The 27,805-nt window shown below is 47.1% G+C and overlaps 1 protein-coding gene across 3 annotated transcripts in view; it reads right to left on the bottom strand.

Moving 5' to 3' along the window:
- GPRC5B (G protein-coupled receptor class C group 5 member B) overlaps positions 1 to 16,101 on the bottom strand; it is a 28,481-nt gene extending 12,380 nt beyond the window's left edge. The window contains exons 1-2 of one of the 3 annotated variants that reach the window (XM_083474477.1): positions 15,708 to 16,101; positions 4,004 to 5,021 (exon numbers count right to left, since the gene is read on the bottom strand). In XM_083474477.1, the coding sequence (XP_083330603.1) occupies positions 4,004 to 5,012 (1,009 nt within the window). In that variant the 5' untranslated portion in view covers positions 5,013 to 5,021; positions 15,708 to 16,101. Of the gene's footprint in view, positions 1 to 4,003; positions 5,022 to 15,295 lie in introns of all 3 variants that reach the window. The other 2 variants (XM_083474479.1, XM_083474478.1) reach the window with 2 other exon arrangements.
- Between the last annotated feature and the right edge of the window lie 11,704 nt (positions 16,102 to 27,805).

Here is a 27,805-nt window from a genome sequence, read left to right as displayed (position 1 = left end):
TAGGCATCACAGGCATCACCACCAAAACAATCACAAAAATAACAAAGGCTCTAGTAACCTAATTTTAAGGGAAACCAAACCCAGGATAAGCACTGTAACCCTGAAATTTCTCACTGCTCGGAAGTGGGGTGAGCAACAGGGATGATTGGAGAGAATGCCCTAGGAACTCCAAGTTACAGAGAAGCAGGCAGAGGGCCTTCTCGGTAGTGGCACCCGCCCTGTGGAACCCACCAGATGTCAAAGAGAAGAACTACCACCAGACTTTTAGAAGACATCTGAAGGCAGCCCTCTTTAGGAAAGCTTTTAATGTTTAACAGGCTATAGTATTTTAATACAGTGGTACCTCAGGTTAAGAACTTAATTCGTTCTGGAGGTCCGTTCTTAACCTGAAACTGTTCGCACAATTTCTGTTCTCATCCTGAAGCAAAGTTCTTAATCTGAGGTACTATTTCTGGATTAGCGGACTCTGTAACCTGAAGCGTCTGTAACCCAAGGTACCACTGTACTTTGTTGGAAGCCGCCCAGAGTGGCTGGGGAAACCCAGCCAGATGGGCAGGGTATAAATAATAAATTTATTATTATTATTATTATTATTATTATTATTATTATTATTAAGCTGCCAAGCTGTCTCTGTTTGGACAAAACTGTTGCTCCTGCTACATCCTTAATGTCCGAGCAGATGGGATGGAGGGTATGCCTGGATTACTGCATGTGTGTCTCTCTCCTGAGCCTGACAGGATAATCTTTTCACAGCGGGAACAGGCTCCTGGTTGATTAGCCTCGTCCCTTTAAGCTGAATTACATGGCTGTCATCCTTGGCAATCTGGGGCGGTCACTGCAGGCCTGAGTGGCGCTCAGCTCTCAAAAAGATTGCTCCGTTGGAGACTCCGTCCCCAACCCAAGTGTCGGAAAGGTGATACGAGAAGCGAGACACAGCTCAGTGGTACAGCACAATGCTCTGCAAGCAAATGGCCCCGTGTTTTATGACTATTACATCAGCATCCAAACTGAGTGCTGGGGGCTGCACAAGATGTACAGATCATTTCTACCCCTTAGGCACATGCCTGCCAACATTGCACAACTGTAAAGAAGGAGTCTCTTACAGTACTCCTCATAAGTAAGAATCACATCCCAGAATCATCTGGGTGGCTCCTGCAGATGCTTTGTTTAGAACAAAATGGCTGCTGGCCACTCCAATGTTTATGGGAGAAAATTTGTAGCATGTTGTCCACACCAACAGATACACACCACTGTTGTTGTTTTTTGAGGATGATGGTGCTTTTTTCCTTATACACACCAATGACAGGATGTGTTCAGATTGGAAACAGTGTTTGAAATTAGCCAGGTGCCAGGCAAATTTTGCACCTGGCTATCAGCCACTTGTGACCAAGTGAAGATGCCCGGGTGCCAGGATGGTGTCTGACATCTCCATTATCTGGTGGTGCATGCCTGGGGGTCATTGGATCTGTCCTCACACACTAATACCACATCCTGTAGAAACAGGCCGGTATACATGTGGACTGTCCCTGGATAAAGTGACTTTTCTTCTTTAAGTTCCTCACGTTCTTAACCTAGCTCAAGGGTGTCATCTGAACTAGACAGATGTTTAACTGATAATTATAATCAGTTAATTTAACTGATTATAATCAATCACAGTCAGTCCATCATTTGAAAAAAAGAAAAAAAAAGACTCTAGAGCCACCTTGCTCAGAAACGGCAATTGGACATTTCATTTTGGTGACTGCAACCCTGGTTTACGGAGCCATTTGCCGCCTAGCTTATTTATCAAGAGTTTCCAACACTGAGAAACGTTTTGTGGCTGCAGCCACGTCACGTCCATTCTCTTGTTCATTCAACCGGCAAACGTTGGGAGTTTCAAGTGGGCAATACAGGGTATCGATAGCGCATTCGCAGGATTCCTGAGGTCAGGCTGCAGGAACTTCTTGAGTTCACTGTTTGGGTCTTAGCTATGGATAACCCCTTGTCAAAAAAGCACAAGGGGGAATGTAAGAACATAAGAAGGACCTGCTGGACCAGGCCAGTTGCTCATCTGGTCCGGCATCCTGTTACCCTGTTGCCCAGATGCGTCTGGGAAACCCGCAAGCAGGACCGGAGGATGAGAGGAGTCTCCCTTCCTGCGGTTCACAGCGACTGGTATTCAATAGCATTGCTGCCTTCAGCCGTGGAGTATAGTCATCATGCATAGTAGCCATTGATAGGCTTATCCTCCATGAATTGGTCCAATCCTCTTAGAAACGGCACGAAACAGAAGCTGCTTAAAGCACACCCCAAATGCCGGACAAAATGTGGGAAATTGCACAAGGCACCTTCCTCACAACGGACATATTGCAGAACATATTCCAGGTCTTTCACAAAGGTTGCATTTTTCTGGGATAGAAGAAAAACTGGTTTGATGACTGCAGTATTCCGGAATAGTGATAAATTGATGTAATGCAGGTGGGGGGGATCCCAAACAGTTATAGTGCCGCTAACGGTACATCTGGAAGTGCCCCAGGATGCTGGACTCTTGGCCTGACCCAGCAAGGCCCTGCTGATGTTCCTATTACAGCCTGAACAATGCCCATTGCACATCCTTCAAAACTTCTCTGCCTGCTGTATGTACAGCAGGGATCCATTTATTCTGTAACAACCTGACCTGCACTATCTTCTCCAATGCAAGGATGTGCTCCTAACCAATCACAAATGTTTCCTTTTCTTTCCCTACCTTGTTAGAATATTGAACCCCACACCAGAGCTGGTTGCTCTTGCCACCTTACAGCTCAGAAACAGCATTCGGAAGCATTTAGCCTCTCAAAAGTCAGTAGCACAGAGCATAAGACAAGCTATCCTAGCTGTAGTGTATACGGTAACTTGATCACAGAATCTGAGGAGGGGGAAAGTGTTATACTATAAGGAAGCATAAAAACCCACAAAAGATGCTATGATGTGACTGCATTTGGAATATGTTTCACAATTCTGGTCACCTGACCTCAAAAGCCATGTTCGAAATTAGCCAGGCGCCAGGCGCATTTTGCACCTGGCTTTCAACCACTTGTGACAAAGCGAAGATGCCTGGGTGCCAGGATGGCACCTGACATCTCCACCAGCTGGGATCTGGACTGTTTTCACACAACTTCTACCCCATCCTGTAGAATTCCATCAGTTATATTTCATCTGCACAATTGGAATGAGTTTCTGGAACCAAACTGCTTTTTCTGTGCAGCCTGAGCAGGAGCAGTCACCATTAAGAAAAGGAGGTCGGAACAGGCCAATATATATGTGGGCTGTCCCTGGATCAAGTGACTTTTCTTCTCCGAGTTCTCAAAGTTCTTAACCTAGCTCAAGGGTGTCATCTGAACTAGCCAGATGTTTAATCAGTCACAGTCAGTCCATCATTTGAAAAATAAAGACTTTAGAGCCACCTTGCCCCCAAATGGCAACTAGATAATCCATTTTGCCAACGGCAACCTTGGTTTACGGAGCCATTTGCCGCCTAGCTTATATATCAGTGTTTCCAACATTGCTTGTCATTCTAACACAGCAGGACCAGCCACGCCAGCGGCAACCGGCAGAATTGTCTCACCCAACTAGATGCCGTCTCATGTGAACTATAAATATTATGCACCCACTGCCCATTTAACTACAAAAATGTAAGTTCTAGTGGATCTGCAACATCCCTTAGATCTCCTCCAAAGGCAACTATGGAGACATTTGGAGCATGTGGTCAAATAGACTGTCTCACCACCTCAAAACTTGCCACCACAATTTCCTTTCTACAGAACGCGTTCCCGCCTGCCAAATACATCTTTATTATAATGCCCTAAATATGGGATGGGTAACCTGTAGCCATCCAAATTTTGCTGGACTCCAACTCTCCCTCAGTCCTAGACAGCACAGCCGATGGGCAGGGATGATGGGAACTGTAGTCCCTACAACAATTTTGAAGGCTGCGGGAGACCCATCCCTGCCCTGCACAGAACACATTGTGGTTTAAGCGTCTTACCTGCATTATGCTCATCCATCGAAAAGGCTTTGTTTTCCATGTAGCTCCGCGGAAGCTGCAGGTCGTCCTCAAAAGCAGTCTCCCGCATCCGCGGTTGCGAAGTATCAAAATAATTAGGTGTGTTTTCCTGCTGGGATGGGAGGATGGAGCAGTGAACCTCCGGGATAGCGTGGAAGATCACGAAGACCCAACCACTAGACACCAGTGCTATTGCCAGCGTGGGGTCACTCCATTGGTCTCTTCTCCTCAGTTCATTATTACCATAGAGGTACATAGTCAGCCAAGCAACCCAAAGGAGGATTGAGAAAAAGCTGGTTAGAATGAGGCACACGCCGTTCTTCTTCCATTTCTTAAACTTCCCGCACACTGTGAAGAAAGAAAAGCCCAGGGCCAGCACCATCAGAAACATAACGTAGATGGAAGCCATTGCGAAATCCATCGGCTCGTAACGGCAGGCCTGTTTCCCGTCCCGCACGACTGTCAGTATCATCCACTCTGCTGCGATAATGACTTGGACCAGCGCAAAGCAGACGGCGACACCGGCCAGCTGCCACCCGGACGGGCTCTTGCCGTGCCGGACGAGTTTCCGTAGCCTCCAGGCTTGGACAAGCAAACACGAGAAGCAGAGCGCAAAGAGGACCCCCCAGGCAAAACGGCGGACCGAGCAGATGGTCTCATCCTCCTGGATGATGAAGGCGAAGGCCAACCCGAAGAGGCCCAGGGTCCCAAAGAGGAAGAGGAAGTGGACCCCTAAGGGGCTCTTCTTCTCTTTTTCCTTGATGAATGGCAACCTTGCCAGCAAGATCAGCATGAGGAGCAGCGTCGTCAAGACTCCAGCTCCGGCCACCGCCTCCACGACGATCCCCCAGATGGCATCCAGGTCACACAGGTAGACATATTGAGGGAAAAGGTCCAGGCCGCACCCTCTGGAGGTACTGGAATTCTCCGACGATCCGTAGCCCACCACAAAGAGGAGGAGGAGGAGGGCCACAGTTGGGAAGGGGGTCATTTTTCCTGCCTGAAACCAAAGAAGGTGAGGAGATACAAAGAAGAATGTTACGTTATGTTCTATTTCCAGGTGGGGCTAACATGATAGAATGCTTCCCTCATACCAAATAATACAGTGGTACCTCGGGTTACATACGCTTCAGGTTACAGGCTCCGCTAAACCAAAAATAGTACCTCGGGTTAAGAACTTTGCTTCAGGATGAGAACAGAAATCGCGTGGTGGCGGCGGCACGGCAGCAGTGGGAGGCCCCATTAGCTTAAGTGGTGCTTCAGGTTAAGAACATTTTCAGGTTAAGTACGGACCTCCAGAATGAATTAAGTACTTAACCTGAGGTACCACGGTAATCCCTGAGCAGGCTAGAACGTTGACCTGCTTTGCTTGTTATTGTATAGATCACAGTATTGGCACTGGATTTGAAACCATTTTTTATAGATATCCAGTTGTTTTATGAATGATTTTTCTGACTGTTGAAATCGCCTTGAGAGGCTTCGCAGCAAGCAGTTCACTAATGAAACTATAATCAATAACTAACTAATAATGTATTGTTGTTAATACTTGTATAATAATAATGGGTTGTTATCAACTGTTCTGTGGGCCTTCTGGCAGTTCCCTCAGGGTGAGAAGCAAAGTTACAGGCAGAGGGCCTTCTCAGTATTGGTGCCTGTCCCGTGGAATACCCTCCTGTCAGATGTCAAGGAAATAAACAACTATCTGACTTTTAGAAGACATCTGAAGAAAGTCCTGTATAGGGAGGTTTTTAATCTTTGATGTTTTGCTCCATGTTTATATTATGTTGGAAGTTGCCCAGAGTGGCTGGGGTTACCCAGTCGGATGGGCACCGTATAAGTAATAAAATTACTGCTACTACTAAGCAATGATAATGATTATTTTTGCTATTATTGAACCAAGCAGCATTCAGAAAAGTGAGCACCCAATATGTGGTCCAAAGAACTAAAGCGTCCAGACCGAGGCACACAGCTGGGCCACCTGCTCTTTGAGATAAACTACAATTCCCAGAATTCTTTGAGGGAAAGAATGTGCTTTGAAGGTATAGTGTGGGTGTAGCCCAGGGATGGGCAACCATTTTTTGCCAGTGAGCTTCACTGTCTTCTGGGCAACCATCTGGGGTGGATGGGGTACTTGCCAGTGATGGGTGGTGCCAGAGACAGAACTGGGCAGTGTAACGCATGTAAATGTTAGTTTGTACAGTTGGCTAATTTCTTCACACTCTCTAGCCGCCATCCAGGCAAGCAGATGAGCATTATAAGAGTTCAATTCCAGCCATGCAAAAATACCCAAGGAGGGTGTGAAGCAAGGCTAGTCAGTGGTGTGAAATGGGGGGAAATCTCAAGGGCCGGGGGGGGGGGGTTTTCAGGCGCTGCATTTGGTCCCTGGGACCTAAGGTCTCTCCCCCCCCCCCAAGACAGGCCTTTGGTCTGACCCAGCAGGGTTCTCCTCACTCTCTTTAATGTTCTCAGCCTAAGCTCTACCCAGCAAGCTATACCAATGACCCAAGCAGGTATATTTAACTTTTAAATAAAGGAGAAAATTTGTACAGTACTCAGCGCATCAAACAATGCATTGATTCATGGAAAGCCGTGTGGAGAAGCAATTCCAATCGGCACAGATGTTTGAAAGAGACTTGATAAACAGCCTTTTAGAGCAAACGTCAGATGATCAGAACTTGCAATTTTTTCCCCACTGCCTTTGGCTCCGGGTGTGCAATTATTCTGCGCTAGTTGTTTTGCTTCAGTGTTGCCCAAACAAGTAATGAGCGAGGGTTTCAAGGCAGCTCACTCTTTCCAAGAGGTTTCTCCTTCATTTTTCTGGATATTTTATTCATGTCATGTACCCCCCATGTGATCAAGCTATTCTAGGACAAGTCTGTTTCCCGAGAGATCACGCAGCATGGATAACCACTCAGAGTCAGCCTCAAGTTGTATTTCATTTCCTCTTTCCACTGAGATAGGGCTGGGCAGGGTAGAAAATCCCCTTTAAGCCATAAAGGAGACAACTGGCAGAGCGAGCTGGTGTGAAACTGCCTCCCCCATTGAAAAGGTTGGGTAGTAGCAGCTGACAGGAAACACCTTCTCTGCCCAAGACACTGTACAGCTTTGCCCCATGAAAATAGACTAGACTGGGCTGGTTCAGAGGCTATTTCAGCTGAGGGTTGCATCTTATTGTGTGCAACTTTCTGAGGGTTGCACACCCAAAGGCAGGAGGAGGCAGAGTAACAGAAGTGATTTTGTGCAACTGGCTACATCTGAGCCAAGCAGAAGCCAGAGATTTGAGCATTTGCTTTTCTCCATTTCCCATGCCAGGCAATCAAATGTGGCTACCTTCAAAGCTGACTCGGAAACTACAACTAATCCAGAATGCAACATCTAGACTGGTGACTGGGAGCGACCGCCGGGACCATATAACACCGGTCCTAAAAGATCTACATTGGTTCTCAGTACATTTCCAAGCACAATTCAAAGTGTTGGTGCTGATCTTTAAAGCCCTAAATGGCCTCGGCCCAGTATACCTGAAGGAGCGTCTCCACCCCCATCATTCAGCCCAGACACTGAGGTCCAGCTCCAAGGGCCTTCTGGATGTTCCCTCACTGCAAGAAGTGAGGTTATAGGGAACCAAGTACATGGCCTTAGCAGTAGTGGCACCCATGTAACACCCTCCCATCAGATGTCAAGGAGATGAGAAACGACACAACTTTTAGAAGACATATGAAAGCAGCCCTGTATCAGGAAGTTTTTAATGTCTGATGTTTTATGATGGCATGGAGGACTGCATTAAGCACCCAGTCAGGATGCTGGACTAGATGGGCCAATGGAATGTGGCCCTTGGAAAGATTTAAGTTGGCCCTCCAGCTGAAATAAGTTCCCAAGCCCTGGGTGACACAGAAGTGTTTCAGGTGCCAGATCAGGTTGCTCAAATCTTCCAGACTGACTGGGGCAAATTCAGTTCCTTTCTATAGTTCCTCATAGCACCATCAATATTCTACCCACCCAGGGACTCAAAGACCTAGAATCACCTCTGCAGAGCTACTGCAAAAACCTAACTCTGCCCCTTGAAGCAGATTTCTCTTCCCTGCTGCAGCTCCAGAAGCAAAAGCAGACCCTGCCACGTGCCACAGAGTTGCTGCCGAGTCGGATTTCTGCCCAATCTTTCCCCGCCAGATCCAAGGAATAAGCTGCATTGACTGATAACGGAACAAATGACAGCTGAGCGGCGATCAGGCGGACGAAGATACGTGGCTGCAGAGCAATAATTAATAATGGCAATGTGCTTTGCATGCAGAACTGCCACGATGGTTTCCTCTTAGTCTGCACAATGCTGCACAAGAGAGAGAAAGCTCTACACTTCGGCCGCTAAGAGGAATTATGACCCTGTTCGGGGACATGGAGAGGTGGAGTAAAAAATTTATTTTTAGAAGACAGAAGGGCTCGATCTGAATCCTAGTTGGATAGATGGTACTGTGGCCAAGGATAGGTAAGTCACTCAACCACTGAAGGCTACTGTAGGCTTTCTCCTTATTTTCAGCTATTGCATATTCAAATCTATCTCTGCAATCATAAGGGCTAGCAAGTCACCTCCGATCTACACAGCAAATGGGGGGGAGAGGAGCTTAACAAAGACCAAGGGTTGGTCTGCATCTAATTCCACCTCTGCCCTGCAGCTTTGGTACCTTCTAGCAGCCTATCTGTCAGTTTAACAATCTGCCCCGATTGCCCTGGACTCTCAAAAAAATGGAGGAGCACACTGGCAAGCACCTGGTAGGCTGCGGTCCAATTGGGGGTTCATAACTGTTGGAAGTTTGGTAAATATATTGCAGGGGTGTGCAGAGAGAAATAGTCTGGTAAGGCCACTTGTCGGAAGGACCAACACAACTTAAAAGTTTATTATGCATGGAGAACAAAGCCATTCTAAATTTGACAACATGACCAAGAGGCAGCCAAGAATTTAAGACTAGCACATGCTGCTACTGGCTGAACTTGGAGAAGAAGCAGGAGGAAGGCAAAGCCTGAAAGGAAGTGATCTACTTTATCATCAAGCAGTTACTAAGAGAGAGGAGGAAGAAGAGGTTGCCCTTCTGCCTTATCACCCTCCCACCCCACTGCTTCAGGTAACTTATTGCAAGGGTTGTTGCTTGACTCCCAACAATATCAAGACACCATGCTTGGTCCCCATCAGGGATGGAGAAACTTGCAGGCCTCCAGATGTCGCTGGACTACAACTCATCCTGCCTCTGGCCATGCTGGCTGAGGCTGATGGGAACTGGGAGTCCAACAGCACCCAGAAGGCACTGGCTTCCCTTATTCCTGCTCTGGGTCATAGTGCCTTGCTTTATCAGATTAGACTATCAGGTCAGGCTATTGATCCACCTAGCCCAGTAGCATGAAATCTCCAGGGTCCTGAGCACAGGTCTTTCCTATCACCGGTTACCTGGTCCTTTTTAAACTGGAGATGCTGAGGATTGAAACTGAGACCTTCTGCATGAACAGTCATGTGTCCTGCCAACATCTCCATCATTGCATAGGAGCACAGATGTAGAGAAACACTTTTATTTCAGCCAAACCTCATCACAGAAACCTGCTTTGAAAGCAAGGGCTCACCTCACTGGAAATACACAAATAATAAAAAGTGCCTCTGAGCATGTAGCTCTCAGCACCAAGCAAGCAATCTTTTGCCCAGGCTTTTCATATTAGGGAATGGATTCCTGAGTCAGAGGCCATGAGGGCCAGTCTGCTTAGCTTTGCAAATGTGCTAGCAGTCTCATTGCTGTTTGATTGCAGGCTTTGTTTCATTTACAACAGGAGTGGGAAGACCTCAGGCCTGGGGCTCAAAAGTGGACCCCTGGCCCTTAAAAGGCCTGTGTCTGTACAGTATTTGGAATTGTTTTAAAGACATTTCATTGCTTGCTATTGGCCACCCCGTCTCCTTCAGGCAAGAAAACAGATTTAATACAGAATGGTCAAAAACAAAAATCACTGAGGGATTACTAGATTTTGTAGCACGATAACCTCTGCATTAAGGGACGCGGGTGGCGCTGTGGGTAAACCACAGAGCCTAGGGCTTTCCGATCAGAAGGTCGGCGGTTAAAATCCCCGTGACGGGGTGAGCTCCCATTGCTTGGTCCCTGCTCCTGCCAACCTAGCAGTTCGAAAGCATGCCAAAGTGCATGTAGATAAATAGGTACCGCTCCAGCGGGAAGGTAAACGGCGTTTCTGTGTGCTGCTCTGGTTCGCCAGAAGCGACTTAGTCATGCTGGCCACATGACCCGGAAGCTGTACGCCGGCTCCCTCGGCCAATAAAGTGAGATGAGCGCCGCAACCCCAGAGTCGGTCACGGCTGGACCTAATGGTCAGGGGTCCCTTTACCTTTACCTTTAACCTCTGCATTGGATCTCTTCCGTTAACCCAAGAACATAAGGATGTATTTGAAGCTGCATCCTTCTTCCCTTGCTTTGTGGATTTTATTTATTTGTTTTCAAAAGAAGCATCCCTCCGGGCTTCATCAGGAAAATAAATCACTGCAGACACAGATGGGCATGGCAAAGGCACCCTACGCCACCACCCGGATTTTCATGGGTCCGGCCCTTCACTGCAGCTTGACAAGACTGCCAGTGTAATAAGTGCATCGGTTCAACACAGAGGAAATCCTGTTATCCTCCGGATAAACAAGTGTAAATAAGAGAGCTTGTGCGGAGAAGTCACGGCTTGTGTATAAGGGTGGAGAAGAGGCAAGCGCCACCCACTTACTAAGCAGTAATAAACAGATCCAGCTGCAAAGGGGTCCTCGCCTGCCAAAAAGCTCTGCTCTTTCCCAGCCCAACTTCCCACCTCCAATGCAAGCTCTGCAAACGGAACACGCCAGACCCATCGTTCACTTTAGCATCGGACCCTGGGGGCTCCTATGCACCCCTTCCACACACCCACACCCACACAGCTCCAAGGCTAAACAGAGCCTGGAGGGAGAGAAGAGGCTGGCAGAAGGATATCTCCTCCTCCACCAGTAACTCTGTATACATAACATAGATTTAAAACACATGCCTCCCAAATAATTCTGGGAACTGTAGTTCACCCCTCACAGAGAGCTACAACTCTCAGCCCCCTCAGCAAACTGCAGTTCCTGGGATTCTGGGGCAGGGGACTATGAGGTCATAGTCAACCTCTGCCTGAAATTAACGGCTGTGGCTAACGAGGGCCCATTCATTTCAGCTGAGTAGAAGCTGGTTGACCCACAGCATGTAAGCAATGTGAGATTTCTCTTAAGCAGCCCTCTCTATAAGTGGCTGCTCAGATCAGTGCCGAAACTGGGACTGGCAAATGAACAATGATCTCACTCTCCCCACCACAGCACATAAACAGTGTGTGTTGCATCAACATTCCCCCCCCCCACACGCTTAATCCCCTCTGGGTGACACCTACCCCCCTCCGATTCTCTATCCCATCATCTCAGTCTCATCTGCCATTTTTCTCCAGCGGCTGGCATGCAGACACCCCCAGCAGATCTCCCCCATCATTCAACCCCCTATCAATCACCCCTAATGCTGGATGCAGCCCCCTGCCCCTCCCCCCCTCTTCCCTGACTGCCCTATATCCAGCCTAATCCCCCACCCAGAGTCTCAGCTCCAGACTGCCCGTCTGCTATGGAGCTAATTCTCTATCTCTCTCTCTAGAGAAGCAGCAGCACTGTGGTCCTAATAATGAAGCTTTGCATTTAAGCCCCCACTCCCCCTGCCCCGCCACCACCGCTGCAAAGATCAATAGCATGTCAGTTCCATCTGGGCTAAGGGGGTGGGGGTGGGATCAGAGCTGTCAATCTGCCGCAGCTGTGGACCAAGTGAGCTTTGCTGAGTTCTTTGCATATAAACACACTGCATTGAGAGCCGGAGTGTGTAGCGTGTCAGATCAGGACCAGGGGGAAACCAGGGTTCCAGAGCCTGGATAGCTCAGTTGGTTAGAGCGTGGTGCTGATAACACCAAGGTTGCAGGTTTGATCCCCATATGGGACAGCTGCATATTCCTGCATTGCAGGGAGTTGGACTACACCGGGGTTTCCCCAACCTGGGTCTCCAGCTGTTTTCGGACTACAGTTCCTATCATCCCTGACCAAGCTAGGGATGATGGGAATTGTAGTCCAACAACAGCTGAAGACCCAAGTTTGGGAGACCCAGGACTAGATGAGTCCCTTCCAACTCTACAATTCTATGTAATCCTCACCTGGCCCGGAAGCCAGTTGCTGTCTCTCAGTCTAGCCTACTTCACAGGGTTGTTGTGAGGATAAAATAGGGGTGAAGGGAACCGCGTACATCAACTCGTGCTCCTTGGAAGAAGGCAGGGTATAAATGCAAGCCAATAACTGTGCAGCAACAACTGAGCAAGCATGACTTGTCAAAGGCAGCCGCCCCAGTTCTCCAGGCCCCTCGCTCTTCGCACCCATTCTTGAGCTCAGCACAAAATTTCTATATCTTGGAATATGCGTAATCCTCCTGGGGCAAAGAGAGTTCTGCACAACCATAAAGCTTGCACACTGGCACAGGGAATATAAATGAATCCAAAGGGTGCATCTCAAATGCTCTTCGAGACCCGGATGTCAGAACATATTGAACATCCAGGCTTAGCAACCTTTTTCAGACCCAACCTTTTTGCATTCCCTTACGGAGGCCACACATCTGTGATTGGCAGGATCAGAGGCTAAAGTCGGTGGGGAGCAACACAATTTACCTTTGCACAGCAGCCCATTTCAAACTTGCCCTCCTCTGTCCTCCATCCAAGCAGTCAGGAAGCATGACCAAACTGCAAAGGCCTCATTGCAGAGGGTTGGACTAGATGACCCCTGGGGTCATTTCCAAGGCTACAATTCTATGATTCTACATTCCAGGGAGGGAAAGCGTGGCCTGGGTGAGGTGTGGCCTGAGCAGAGCTTCAAGGGCCAGGTGGAGAAGTCTGGAGGGCCACATCTGGCTTCTGGGCTGGAGGTTCCTCACCTCTGTTTAGGACCCTGGTCCACACAGAGCAGAGGGGGGAGTATCGCCAGTTCACAGGCATAGGCAAACTCTGGCCCTCCAGATGTTTGGGACTACAATTCCCATCATCCCTAACTAACAGGACCAGTGGTCAGGGATGATGGGAATTGTAGTCCCAAACATCTGGAGGACCGGAGTTTGCCTCTGCCTGCTTTTAAGCTTGCATTCAGATCAGCTGCACCAGCCAGGGGTTCCCTTATTTCCCAGCTAGCAAACAGCAAGAACAGCCACTAATGCACCCCAAAAAAACTGCATGAAGTGGGGGGGGAGTTGATTGACACTCTTTCATCTTGACCCCTTCTTTGTGTCTAAGGGAACAGAAAGAAAGGAAAGGAAAGTCCATATGCAAGTTCCTGGCTACCAGCCCTGATTCTATGTCCTACCTCCACCAGTCTGCCTCTGAATGCTATTTGCTTGGAATCGCAAGCAGGGAGAGTTGTGCACAGCTCCTGTGCTTGGAGGCTTTTGGATGGCCACTGTGAGAACAGGATGCTAGATGAGATACAGCAGCACCCTTAGGGGTTTCTTCAAAGATCTGTCCAATCCAAACCCATATTTTAGCTCTCTCTCCATCCCATGCCTATGACTTCGGTTCTGCAGCAAGATACAGGGTGCAGTCCTAAACTCACTCTCCTTGGAGTACTACGGAGAAGGCAAGCAAAGGACTAAGCTGATGTCGTATACTAGCGAGTACCAAGCAAGAGAGGCAGTGCAGCATAGTGGTTAGAGGAACTTAGACCTGGGCTCAAAGCCAGCTAACACATACACACAGCTTAGCCCCACTAATCTCACAAAGGCACCCATGTGCTGGTGGAGGGGGGGCACACATACCCCCCCAGGTCTCTTCCACCCCCACCCCAGCCTCAAGAAGAGCAGAACAAAAAAGCCCGACAGATACTTTTCCTCTTTCCATTTGACCTTTAATTCCGGTGTTGCAGTTAGGCAGTTTTAGGCTCTAGAAAATTTCCCACCCTCTCCATGGCAAGATGCAATAGTTCCAAACAAACAAACAAAAACACCAGGGGGGTGCTTCCTGCTTGTTCTGCAGCGTGGGGCATCAGGCCTCTACTCTCAAGTCCAGCCCCAAACGCAGCACCTGATTAGTTCTCGGTTTGCTTATGGATGCAAAGAATATTCTCTTATCCACCTCTCCAATAAAGCATTAACAGAAAGTAAGGAGGCACGGAGAACAAACCTAGCTGCTGCCTCCTCCCCCTCCTTCCCCCAGCCAGGAAAGGGAGGTCAATGCACCACATTTTGCAGAGAGAGTTTTCTGCCTCTCTGGCTGGGCTAGGCATCCCCTCCACCCACAGCTTATTGGGGAAAGGTTCAGCTCAGCGGCACAGCATATGTTTTACAGGCAGAAAGTCCCAGGATTCAATCCCTGGCATCTCCAGATAGGGCTGCAGACAGAGAGACAGAGAAATCCCATGTCTGAAATCCTGGCAAGTAACTGTGCTAGATGGTCTGGTAAAAGGTAGCTTTCTTAAGCACCTTGAACTCAACCCTGTTCCTCTCCCAAGACTTCTTTCCCCATTTGTCTCCCCTTAGGAGTAAGGTTTAACAATGCTCCCATAACAAACAAACAAACAAGAGCACAATCTCCCCCTTCCAAACAAGCTAGCCAAAGTTCTCTCTTGAGCTCAGCAAATGTGAGCATATACTGCTCTCTTATGCCCTGTGAGTAATAACCTCAAGAATGAGTCCCAACTCTCCAGTAAGTTCTGAACTCCCCTAAACAACTGCTCCAAAGAATCACCCCTTACTTACTCCCCCGTTTTGTTTAGCCAAAATAATGCAATGCGGTAACGCAGAACAAATATTTTGAGGGGTTTGGGATGTGCATGTGCGACTTTAGATAGATAGATAGATACACACACACACACACTCACACACGCGCGTACATATTGCACCTGGCTGTAACAGAAAGGCTTGCAATCCTACCACCCGCAGTTTACTTGGAAGTTACGTTTCTCTGCACTCCCTGGAACTGAAGTCCCAATAAATTGCCTGCAGACCGCCGGGTCTTTTATGGCACCGCCCCTCCCTCCCCCCCCCCCGCGTATCTCTAGCGTCTCGGTTGTGGGTGTACACACGATACCATGGGGGACGGGACCCAAATCACTTCAATCATGATCCCAAAAACTACACACAGGTTATGCAAGTCTTCTTCATCCAGTTAAACAACCAACCAAAAATGTTAGGTGGCGGGGGGAAGAAAACCCACCATTCCCCATACGCACGTGTACGCCACCTTTTTAATTCTCCAGAGATGTTCCCACGTTACATCCAACGAGCGCACAGATCCGTGCCCGCAAACGTTGGAACCGGACCTTCATGCGGAAGGTTGCGGGAGTGTACAGTCCGCGTCCACCTTCCAGGAGCCGGGCAAGCGCACGCCAGTAGCGGTGCAGAGACAGCTGTGCTCGGTGTAACGTGTGAACTGCCCGTGCCCTGGCCCCACCTTTCTCCTTCCCCCCTCACGCACTTTTTCTCCGAGGGCCGGCTTCAAGAGCAACTTGCAAAGCGCGGCTGCACGTGTCCGGAGGAGAGATCCCCCTTCTCTCCCGCCTCCCCACGTTTTCTACCACGCCGCCTCTTCTCACGATACGCAGGGTCCCGTGTCATCCCGTTCACCCACCTCCCCACCGCGGTGCCTCTCTCACCCTTGGCCGGCCGGCCGGCTGGCTGCCTCCTTCCTTCCTTGGGAGTAGCCGGGTGGCGAGGCGCAGGAGCCGAGGCGCACAAGCCGAGCGCAGGGTCACATTCGCGGCTGGGGCGCGGGGAGCGGAGCGCTCAGCAGACCCGTCCGCGGCGCCGCCGCCGCCTCCCCAGCAGCTGCAGCAACATGCACGGTCAGCCCCCCGGCCCGGCTCATGGGGAAGAGAGGAGGAGGAGGAGGAGCGAAGGCGCCAGGGGGGCGCCCTCTGGGCAGCCGCCGCGCGCAGGACACCCTGGCCAGCCCCGACCGTGCGCCCTGGCCACCGCGCCTCGCTCGCCGCCTGCTCCGCGTCTGAGCTGCCTGCGCCCCTCCGGGCGCGCCGTCCAAGCTGCCCCGCCCCGGCCAAGCGCCGCCTCCGACACCGCCTCCTCCTCTCTCCTCGCTACTGGGAGGCCTCTCGCGGCCCACAGCGCCCCCCGAGCCGCGCGCCGGTGGGAAAGGAAACGGGCGCCGCGCCGGATTCATGGAACGGCCACTCCGGAGCAGGAGGGTTGGACGGGGAGGGGACTTGGCTGGCTGACTGGTTTGTATTTCCCGCCGGAAAGATGCGCCTTCAGAGCCGCGTGCCATCCGAAGGAAGGCCTATTGTTGGACTTAATGGGCCTCACTCCCACGTAAGTATAGTTAGGAACTGCAGCCCTCTGTCCCCCCCCTTTTATGTGATGCGCCTTTCCCTTTTACACTGGGAACTCTCCACTCATTGAGATGATTCCCATGGGGATGAGACTTTCCTTTAACTGACTTTCCCCATAGGATCTACGGTTGCCAGCTTCGTTCTGGCAAAATACAGGAAAGGGTGGAGCGGTTGGGGGGGCATTCCCCCGGCATCTGACGTGACTTCGGACAGAGCAATCCATTACAATCTATTGCAGCCTAACAGGATGGCCCCTCTGGAATTTGTCAAACGTGCACGTGTGCACACACATACACGCGAATTTGTAAATCTTTCTGCGCTTGGCTACCCAGACCCATGACTTTTCACGCATCCTTTCAAACACATGCATTTGGAGATGATCCCTAAGTTGAGAGAGAGAGAGAGAGAGAGAGAGAGAGAGAGAGAGAGAGAGAGAGAGAGAAGACCTGGAATACAGGGCAAAACAGGGCTTAGCATTTTTCAGTGGCCTTTGAGGTCCCCCTCAACTCCGTTGTTGCAATGAGAAGAGTAGCAACAAAAAAAGTAAAAGAGAATTCATGACATGTAGCTCTACAGTCGTTATATACTAAACAGATTAATCAATAAAGAATTATAAAAGTTTTGATGGAGATGAAAATGAGAAACCAGTGTAATCAAGCCTAGTAAATAGCAAAGTGATGGAATGCAAAACAAATGGTCATTGGGATGGCTTTGCAGCATGTGAATCTGGGTTCTTTACACCAGTTTGTTGTATTTGGAAACCTTGATCTGTTACTATTCTGCCTTAGCAAACATTGAAAATCGCTACCATGTTTTAAAATCCTTACTAAGGACAAAGGCTGTAGGAAAACGTTATTTGAAAACAGCAGAACCCAAAGTAGAACTGTTGAAAAGAGAAGAAACTGTAGCAACGCCAAAGCTCAAATTGGTTACATCCTGGAGGATGGATTTTTACAAATGATTTTACAATCATTTTGACATTTTAAAACCTGACTTCCTTTCTGCAGTTCCATAAATTTATTTTTAATATCTTCTGCATATCCAACTTAACTTACTCATTTACTTATATATATACTCTTATGTTGCTGCAGGTTATTGCAATAACCCTGACAGTGTTTTTATCTGTTTACAATTTATCTGTAAATATTCAATAAACCTTTTCCATTCTTTTATAAAAAGTTTGCTATCTTGATTTCTTATTCTTCCGCCATTTCTGCATATTCCACAAGTTTTTTTTATCCCTTCTTCCTTTGCTGGGACTTCTTCTTTCCATTTTGGGGCAAGTAACATTCTTGCCACTGTAGTCGCATACATGAATAAATTTCTATACAATTTAGGTAGTTCTATTCCTATAATTCCCAAGAGAAAGGCTTCTGGGGTTTTTTTTTTAAAAAAATAAACATTATTTTAAACATCCTTTTCATTTCATTGTATATCATTTCCCAGTAAGCCTTAACTTTAATACAAGACCACCACATATGATAAAATATAAATGAATAGAAATAGAACCTACTCTCATGACAGTGCCACAAAAACCTCACACATAAACTATGTAAAAGAACAAAAGTCTAGCTTCCCCCCTTCTCTCTCTCCCCCCACCTCCTCCCCACATCTCCTCTTCCCCAAACTTATACTGGCTATAACATGAGTGCCTCTGTGGCGTTTGCCCTCCTAGGTGGGTCATAAGGAAAGGGTTAAATGAGTGTGAAGTGATTGGCCAGTGGGAACCCAAGGGGAGGAGTTAGAGTTAGAGTTGGAGTTGTTTGGAAGTCAGTTGGGAGGTGGAGAAGGAAGAGGGAGGATAAGTCTGTGGGTTGGTCTAGTTTTGAGGTGAGAGAGTGAGAGAAACTGTTAGGAGGAGTCAGATAGACAGTTGGAATAATCAGTTAGAAATTATTAGGAAGGTATAGGTCAGTAAAAAAACTAAGAAACTGACAAGAAAAATTATCTGACACCATAACCTTGTTAATGCTTATAAAATAAACTTGCTTATCTGATTTAATGTTAACAACTGTCAGGACTCCGTGTGTACCCGAGAGAAACGGGTTGGTGGCAGTGGGGAAGCAATCACAGTGGTGGCACAGGGATCAATAGACCGTCAAATATCCGGGGACCTTGTGTGATCGCCACAGCTTCACATTGAATATAACTGATCTGTAGAAAGGACTCTTATGAACTGAAAGCAGAGACGCTGCATGGACTTTTGTAACCCGAGAAAATCTTCAATGAAAACAATTTAAAAGGAAAATACAAGGTTGTGACCTAAGCTATTCCAGGTTACTGAAATTTGGGAGTGTTGAGCTGTTCCACGGCTGCGTGGAGGAATTACCAGCCAGACAACTTGGTCTCCTCTGCCCACTTTAATCTTGGAAAATGGATTTTTCTTTTTAAGGTTTTTATAGAAAACAGAGATTTTTTGTCACTCCTCTGCTTGATCTTCCACACTGTCAGAGGAAAGGAGGGGAAATAGCTGCACCAAAGGATGGTTTCAGGAAAAATGTCCTTGCTTCACTCTGCATTGCACAAGGGTATTTGATGCCCAAAACCAATATTCCCTTCAAAGTTCCTGCTGTATTGCGAGCAGAGATCTTTGAAGAGTAACCATCTCTAGTCCCTTGAGAGGGTTCTCTCCATGGAGGAACGTTCTTATTTCTTTCAAAATATGCCTGGCATTCTCTGTCTCTCTCTTTTTGAAAGGCTTTAAAAGAGAATTTTGGGGCAGCTCTTGACATTGACGAGGTTACAGTTGCTCAGAATTTCCTCTCTCTTTGATTTTCCTGCATTGCCTTTTTTTAAAAAAATGGCTGAGATTATAATCCAGGCTGGCTGCAGTTTAGAGGAAGACCAAAGTTATATATAGAATTGCAGAGTTGGAAGGGACCCCGAGGGTCATCTAGACCAACCCCCTGCAATGCAGGAATCTCAACTCAAGCATCCATGACAGATGGCCAACCAATCTCCGTTTAAAAACCTACAAGGTTGTTGTTCTCTTTGACATCTGGTGGGAGGGCGTTCTACAGGGCGGAAGCCACTACCAAGAAGGCCTTACAACTCCCAAAGTCCTTGACTATTGGCCACACTGGCTGGGCTGATGGGACTTGGCCTTCACAGCTTCTGGAAGGAGACATGTTGGCTACCTCTTGAAATAGGGCATCTAATCCAATCAGAGCTGGCCCATCCATGAGGCAGACTGAGGCAGCATCCTTGGGGGGCAGAATCCTGTGGGGTGGCATCCCCAAGGACGCCCTGCCTGCCCCTGCTGCTGGAGAAGCGAGGAGAAGCAGTGATGGCAGCTTCTGTTGAGATCTTGCTGGAAGCTACTACTATCATGTTGTGACGTTAACATATGAGAGTGCTGGAGGTGAAATAGTTAAACAGGTTACCCAATTAGAACCCAGGGGGGTGGAGTCAGAGGGACCATAAAACCAGCTTTGGGAGGGGCAAAGGGAGGAGTTTGTTGGGAGTTGGGTGGTTGGCTGGAGTGGGAGTGAATTGGGATAGAGTCTGTGGGGAGGTTGAGTTAGTGTAGTGAAATAAGCTGAGTCAGGAACAGTTAGGAGCTAGGAAGACAAGTATGTATCTGAGAGGTGGTTTAGTGAGTGAGAGCAGGTAGCGGAAGTTATAGGTCTGGATAGGCACCCCATTATTGTAATTGACCAATACCGTTTATGAAACCACACACTTGTTAAACTGCAATAAATAAACAAAAGTTTATGTTCCAATTTAACCCTGACTGGACTCAGTTTTGTACCAGGTAGGGCCTGGGTGTTGACAGCGAGAAATAAAGTGGTGGCACAGGGATCAATAGACGGTGAAACGTCCGGGGACCCTGTGTGATCACCACACCATGTGACCTTGGTAAGTGCGGCTTCAGTGGCGCCTTCGTCTTTCGTCTCTGAAATGCCTAAGCGAGAGAGATGGACTGTAGCCTGAAAGAGGTTTGGGCCTCACTCAAGGCGTTCCATTCATTAGCAGCCTGTTGCTTTCCTTAAGAGCTTGGACCTCTCCTGTTGTAAGAGAGACATTTGTATTAAAAATAGCTCTCCTCATAAGCTGATGGTATGTAAGTGCATTCTGTGTGTCTGCTGGGAGTTAGAAAAAAGATGGAATACTTTGCTTATATTTTTGTGAACCATTATCTCTGACCATTGGTCTCATTGGCCGGGGCCGAGGGGAGCTGGAGTGAAACCACATCTTGAAAGTTCCCCATCCCTGGCCTAAGACCTATCGGGGCAGGAATAGAATAGACCTCCCCTCAAAGGCCCTATTCCAAGTCACTGCCCACCATATTTCTCTGGCAACATGGTGATCTCCGTAAGTTGTCGTACTACAGCTCCTCTCAGCCCTTGCTGTTGGCCCTGCTGACGGGGGTTGATGGGAGTTGTGGTTCTGCTACATCTGGAGAGAACACTGTATTGGCTACCCCTGTATCAAAGGATCTTTGAGCAGAGATCCGAGGATGCTCTTAAGCTATATAAGGTGTATGACATCCTTCTGCAACCTGGTGCCCTCCAACTCTCATCAGTCCCAGCCATCATGGCCAAAGATCAGTTGGTGATGGGAGTTGTGATGCAGTGACATTGGGGAGGGGGGTTGAAATGGGGAAAGTAGGTATTTAGCTTTTCAGCTGTCTTTCCCCAAAAAGACAGAGAGAGAGGGTGTGTGTATGGGAGGGAAACATACATAAATTTATTTGGATGAATCTAAGAGTTAAAGACCCACTCCAAATTGTTTTCTGCATTGGAAAAAAGTTGCAGAGGATGATCTCAAAAATAACCTGCCCTTCATCAAACAGTGAAATCACAAAGTTGATAAAATGTTTTCAGCTCTTGGTGAGAGGTGGTGGTGAGGAACTGCAGAAGGAAGGCTGAGGCAGAAAGGTTGTTATGGAACTATGCAAGCAAAACACCAGATGTAGGCGACATTCCACTCAGGGATGGAAACCCTCTGGTCCTCCAGCTGTTGCTGAACTACAGCTCCCATCAGCCCTAGCAAGCATGGCCAATGGCCTGGTGTAGTACTGTACCCTGATATAGGGGAACCTCTGGTCTGCTGGTCGTATGAAGCCCATTAGACCTCCCCATTTGGCCTGTACACTTGCCCTACACTTGATGCCATATACCGTATCTAACCTCTAGCTGTTGCTGGACTCTCAGTCCCAGTCCACATGGCCAGTGATCAGAGAATATGGGAGTTGTAGTCCAGCAACATCTGGAGGACCACCTGTTCCCCATCCCTGGATGGAATACAACCTACTGTACTAAGGTAAGACTTACATCTCTTGCTCCTACTTTTGCCTCTGGCCACACCCCCTTTTTGCCTCTAGATCTGCTCCACAGTGGCATATGCCCCTCCAGGTTGTTGTCCTTGAGGGAATGTGGTCCTCAGTCTGAAAGAGCTTCCCCATGCCTCCTAAAGAACCTTAACAAAAATCAACTTTGCAGGTTCAAAACGTTACATCTGAATGGTTCCTAAGGCATAAGGTGAAGTCCCCAGGGACATTCTCCTGTGCAAGCCCTTTGGAAAGGAGCAGGAATCCTGGAAGAACAAAGGGGGGGGTCTTGATAAGCTCTATTTCAATTGATTCACTCATTTCCTGGCAGATCACTGCCAATATTTGCAGCAATCCAAGCATCTGTAAAATCTCCATCCAAAAAATAAAATCTCTTAACTTCTGCTAGTTTTGAAGTTGCGTTCAGAGAAACTTCCTTGGGCAGAGAGAGAGAGAGAAAGAGACACATTTGTTTTCTTCTTCCACATGGCATCCCGTTTCCATAGCAATGGAGCATCTGATGGTTCTGAAGAATGAATAGTGACAAGGCTAAAGGAGTTTTCCTTGGCTGATGCAGGGCGAGGATGAGTGGATTCAAAGCCAACGGCCATTGCAAAGCTGTTCCAAGGTGCAATAATAATAATAATAATAATTAAAAATCTGATATTTTCTGCAACATCAGTTTATTTCTTTATTTGGGTATTTATAGTTCATGCTTTCAGTAAAAATATATTTCAATGCGGTATACAACATGTAAGAATAAAGTCAGGGGAAAAAAATCCATTAAACATCCTTATAAGCATCAATAAAACATTAAATACTGTTTGCTTAAAAAGAGAAGCTTCATAGTCCAAATACCTGTTTGGTAGTTTTCAAAAAATGTCTGAAGGGAGGGAGGGATGGTTCCTGCCAAATGTCTATGAGCAGGGAGTTCCGCCTGCCATGCTTGTGAAGGTCAAATGAATCTCAAGGGCATGAAGAGCCAGAAGTACCGAATATTTCGCTCTATAACACACACCTGACCATAACACGCACATCGTTTTTAGAGGAGGAAAACAAGGGAAAAAACATTCTGAATGAAACAGTGGATGTATCATTTTTGTGCTTCATGCTGTGGCCACAGACATGTGATCTGATGGTGAATTTGGGGTGACCCAATGCAAAAATCCTGAGAATCCCTGTGGATCCTTGCTTTTTAACCACATTTTTGCACCATTACAGCCCCAGGCAACAGTGGGTGCGTGATTTTTGGGGGGCAGGCTGTAGCCATGGACATGCTATGTGCTCTGATGGTGAATTTGGGGTGACCCAATGCAAAGATCCTGAGGATCCATGTGGATCCATGCTTTGTAACCACATTTTAAGTGGGGAGGGAAGGAAAAGCACAGAAGGGACAAGGAGCACGAGAGGGGTGTGCAGAGAAGCAGCTGGCTAAGAATGCAGGAGAGGGGTATAACGGGAGGGAGGAAAGGAAGGCAAAAGTTTCCCCCCACCCACCCATCCAAGCCAGCCAGCTCGCGCTCTCTCTCTCTCCCACCTGCATGTTTTCCGGCTGCCTGATATATATATTTTTTAATTGCCTTGACAGACGAAAGCATTTTAACTGCATTAAGAACTATTTAGCAGCGAAACCTAAGCTTTGCCATCCCTTAAGAGGTACAGACACTGTAATCTTCCAGATCGCATGAATTTACAGGCAAAACACTGTTTAAGGATTTCATCCTTTTAAATGGAAGAAAGCATATTTGAATGCTGTGTGTCCTCAAAAACAAAAGCAGGAAGTCAAATCAGAATTTTAAGCTGAACCTGTAATCTCTCTTCCCTTCACAAACATTGCTCCCTCCGGAGCATGGAGAGGAATTAGAAGGAAGGACACTCTACTTTCCCCTCTGCTTGCCTGGAGGGGAGGGGCTTTCCCTGCTCTTTGTTCCATTTGAGCAAACACAGCAACGAAACAGAGCGGGTGGGCAGTAAGACCCTGAGGCAGAATGCAGGAAAGCAGCCGCTTCCTCTTTTCAGGTTTCCCTTCTCCGAGACACGATTTGATTTTTGCCTGATTTTTGCCTCCACTCACGCCATTCGGCTCCAGGGACCACACATTCACCCAATAACACGCACAGACATTTCCCCTTCCTTTTTAGGAGAAAAAACCTGTGTGTTATAGAGAGAAAAATACGGTACATTGTCCAAGGATCCTGCTGAATGAAGTGGAGCATCAGGAATCAGACAGTCTTTAGAGATGAGATGGAGGGGGATGTTTAGATGATAGCGCATTTAATCTGTAGATTTTGGTGGTGGGGTGGGTGTGAAATCATAAGGCTGTGTGGACTTTAATAAATAAAAGGAGGCAGCACTGATGAACATCACCCAGAGCCCAACGAAGGACACTCTACCTACTCGTAGGGTCTCCTAACCCTGCTGCTCCACCTCTTTGCTATCGCTGCCCTTTGATTTTATAATTATAAAGTGAGTCCAGCTGTTGCTGTGTTTGCCCAAGTCTTTCCTCCTTTCTTTGACCCAAACAGAGTTTGTTGACAGAGAGCGGGTGTCACCTCCGGCCCTAGGATTCTTGCTGAGGAACATAAGAAGAGCCTGCTGGATCAGGCCCAATGGCTCACCGAGTCCAGCATCCTGTTCTCACAGTGGCCAACCAGATGCCTGCAGGAAACCCACAAGCAGGAGAGTCACAGGACTGCATCCCTGCAGTAAAGGATTGCAGCCGGCCTCTTGGGGCTCAATTCTGCATGGGATTCTGCTGTAAAGTGCTGAGCACTCCCTCTTCTTTCACAGCTGAAAGTTTGCTGTTGGACTCCAGTCTTTTGACTCTAAAATTCTGGCTGCAGCGACCATCTAAGAAGGAAACTCCATTTACATATAGGTGTTACTGGGTTTACACTGCAGATCTGATGTAAGGGGTCTTTAGCATCCTTTAATTTAGGAGAAGTCAACTGGGCGCCCTCATGTTATTGATGGATTAGAATCCCCATCATTTGTGACCTTTCACAATGCTGGCTGGGCCTGATGGGAGAGGATCTGGAGCAGGGGTAGGCAAACTAAGGCCCGAGGGCCGGATCCAGCCCAATCGCCTTCTAAATCTGGCCTGTGGACGGTCTGGGAACCAGCGTGTTTTTACATGAGTAGAATGTGTCCTTTTATTTAAAACGCATCTTTGGGTTATTTGTGGGCCCTGCCTGATGTTTTTATATGAGTAGAATGTGTGCTTTTATTTAAAATGCATTTTTGGATTATTTGTCGGGCCTGCCTGGTGTTTTGTTCTTGAAGCTACCAGCATGAGTTTGACCAAACTGCGGGAGGCAGTGGAAGACAGGAGTGCCTGGTGTGCTCTGGTCCATGGGGTCACAAAGAGTCAGACACGACTAAACGACTAAACAACAACAACAGAATATGTGCTTTTATTTAAAATGCATCATTGGATTATTTGTGGGGCATAGGAATTTGTTCTCCCCCCCCCCCAAAAAAAATATTGTCTGGCCCTCCACAAGGTCTGAGGGACAGTGGACAGGCCCACAGCTGAAAAAGTTTGCTGACCCCTGATCTGGAGGGTACCACATTGTCTCCTCCTGATTTTAATGCCCTGCTTATGTCTTGATCGGCCTTTCCCCTGGAAGTCTCTGTTGGCGCCACCCATAAACCTAACGCATTCCGGGAGAAAGGGCAGAGGCAGGAATCAAGCTATTGCTTGTGCGTCCATCGGTGTGAGCAAATGCTTTCAGCTGGAAGGATTTTACAGCCTGCTTGTAAATTTAAGAGGCTTTCGAAGCCAGGGAGACACTTTAAATTGTCTGTGCAGGTATTAAAAACGACTGGCACGCTGGCCTGATTTATTTATTTTTTTAAAAAAGGCTGGTTGTTAAAATGAGAAACGGGCTTGCCAGCTTTGGCACTGGGCGGCATTTGTGTCTCTGAGGATCTTTTGATGGATCTTGTTGCTCTCTTCCAGGGATGGTTGCATCCAGACGGCAGTCCAAGGCTAAGCAGGAGGAGCACAGCCAGACTCGAGGCCAGAGCTAGAATTCTGGTTTCAGGCAGGACCATGGATAGCTCCAACAGGAATTCAGGGCACTGGAGACTCACACACCAACAGGCTCAAACATTGCTTCAGCTGCAAGGAAATGTCTAGCCTGCAGGTTGCTTGCAGGGTGTGTGTGTGTGTTCTGGTGAGCTCTGCCGCTGTTAGAAACTGCTGGTCGCTGTCTCACATGGTGACCTGTGTAACTGTAGCCATTGGGAGAAGAACCTTCTAGATCTATTTTTTTTTTTTATAATAGTTTTTTTATTTGCTTTTTTTCCAGGATAAAAATACAACGTCAATGACACTACAAAAGCAGTTTTTACAGAAAAAAGAAGAAGTTATAAAAAGAAAAAGAAAAGAAGAAAAGAAATTCACTTTTTTCAAATCAATTTTCATAATCAACCGGACTTCCCCACATCCCCCGTCCCCTGCTTTCTTTACAATAAAATAAACAGCAAATTAGTACCTTATTTCAGTTATTTTTGTGTTTTCATTTAGTTATATTGTCCATGATTTATGCATTTCTAAATCTTAAACTTAAATTCTCTCATTTACCAATTTCAATACTGAGGCATATTTTTCCAAAGTACTTAGCAAATTGTCAACATTCATATAACTTATAGTGTTTTTGTAAATAGTCCCTAAATTTTTTCCAATCCTCTTCCACTGCCTCTTCTCCCAGATCTCGGATTCTGCCAGTCATTTCGGCTAATTCCATGTAGTCGATCAGCTGCGAATGCCATTCTTCCAGCGTGGGTAACTCCTGTGCCTTCCAGTATTTGGCTATGAGGATTCTTGCTGCTGTGGTTGCATATAAAAAGAAAGTTCTATCTTTTTTTGGCACTCTCTGGCCCACAATGCCCAAGAGGAAGGCCTCTGGTTTCTTGTGAAAGGTGTATTTCAACACCTTTTTCAATTCGTTATAAATCATTTCCCAAAAAGCCTTCACCCTCGGGCATGTCCACCAGAGGTGAAAGAAAGTTCCTTCAGCCTCCTTGCATTTCCAACATTTATTGTCAGACAAATGATATATCTTTGCAAGCTTGACTGGGGTCATGTACCACCTGTATACCATTTTCATAATGTTTTCCTTTAAGGCACTACATGCCGTAAATTTCATACTGGTGGTCCACAACCTTTCCCAGTCTTCAGACATAATGTTGTACCCTATGTCCTGTGCCCATTTTATCATTGCTGATTTGACTATCTCATCTTGGGTATTCCACTTAAGCAGCAAGTTATACATTCTAGAAAGCACTTTCGTCTTAGGTTCAAGTAGTTCTGTTTCTAATTTTGATTTTTCCACCTGGAAACCAATTCTTTTATCTTTTTTAAAAGTCTCTAAGATTTGGGCGTAGTGAAACCAGTCTCGCACCTTTCCTCTCAATTTTTCAAAACTCTGCAATCTCCAGGTATCACCATCTCTTTCAATTATCTCACAATATTTCAACCAGCCACTCTCCATATTACGTAATTTTATAGCCTTAGCCTCAACCGGTGATAACCACCTCGGGGTCTTACTTTCAAGTAAGTCCTTGTATTTAGTCCAGACAGTAAGTAGAGCTTTCCTGACAATATGGTTTTTAAACAGTTTATGAGACTTTGCCTTGTCGTACCAAAGATATGCATGCCACCCAAAAGCATTGCTAAACCCTTCCAGATCTAGGACGTCAGTGTTTTCTAGCAAGAACCAATCTTTCATCCAGCAGAGAGATGCAGCTTCATAATACAGTCTTAGATCCGGCAGGGCAAACCCCCCTCTTTCCTTTGCATCTGTTAGAATCTTAAATTTTATTCGGGGCTTTTTGCCCTGCCAGACAAACTTCGTAATATCTCTCTGCCACTTTCCAAAACATTCCACCCTGTCCACAATCTGAAGGGTTTGAAACAAAAACAGCATTCTTGGCAATACATTCATTTTTACTGCAGCAATTCTTCCTGTCAAGGTAAGTTTCAATCTTGACCAAATTTCCAAATCCTTTTTAATTTCTGACCAGCATTTTTCATAATTATCCTTAAACAAATTCAAGTTTCTCCCAGTCAAGTTAACCCCCAGGTATTTCACTTTTGTAACCACATTTAATTCTGTTTCCTTCTGAAACC

This window comes from Podarcis liolepis (assembly GCF_965112155.1).
Source record: "Podarcis liolepis genome assembly, chromosome: 14".
NCBI lineage: Eukaryota > Metazoa > Chordata > Lepidosauria > Squamata > Lacertidae > Podarcis > Podarcis liolepis.
Note: the sequence above shows the minus strand (reverse complement) of the source record. Positions and strands in the feature narration are given on the sequence as shown.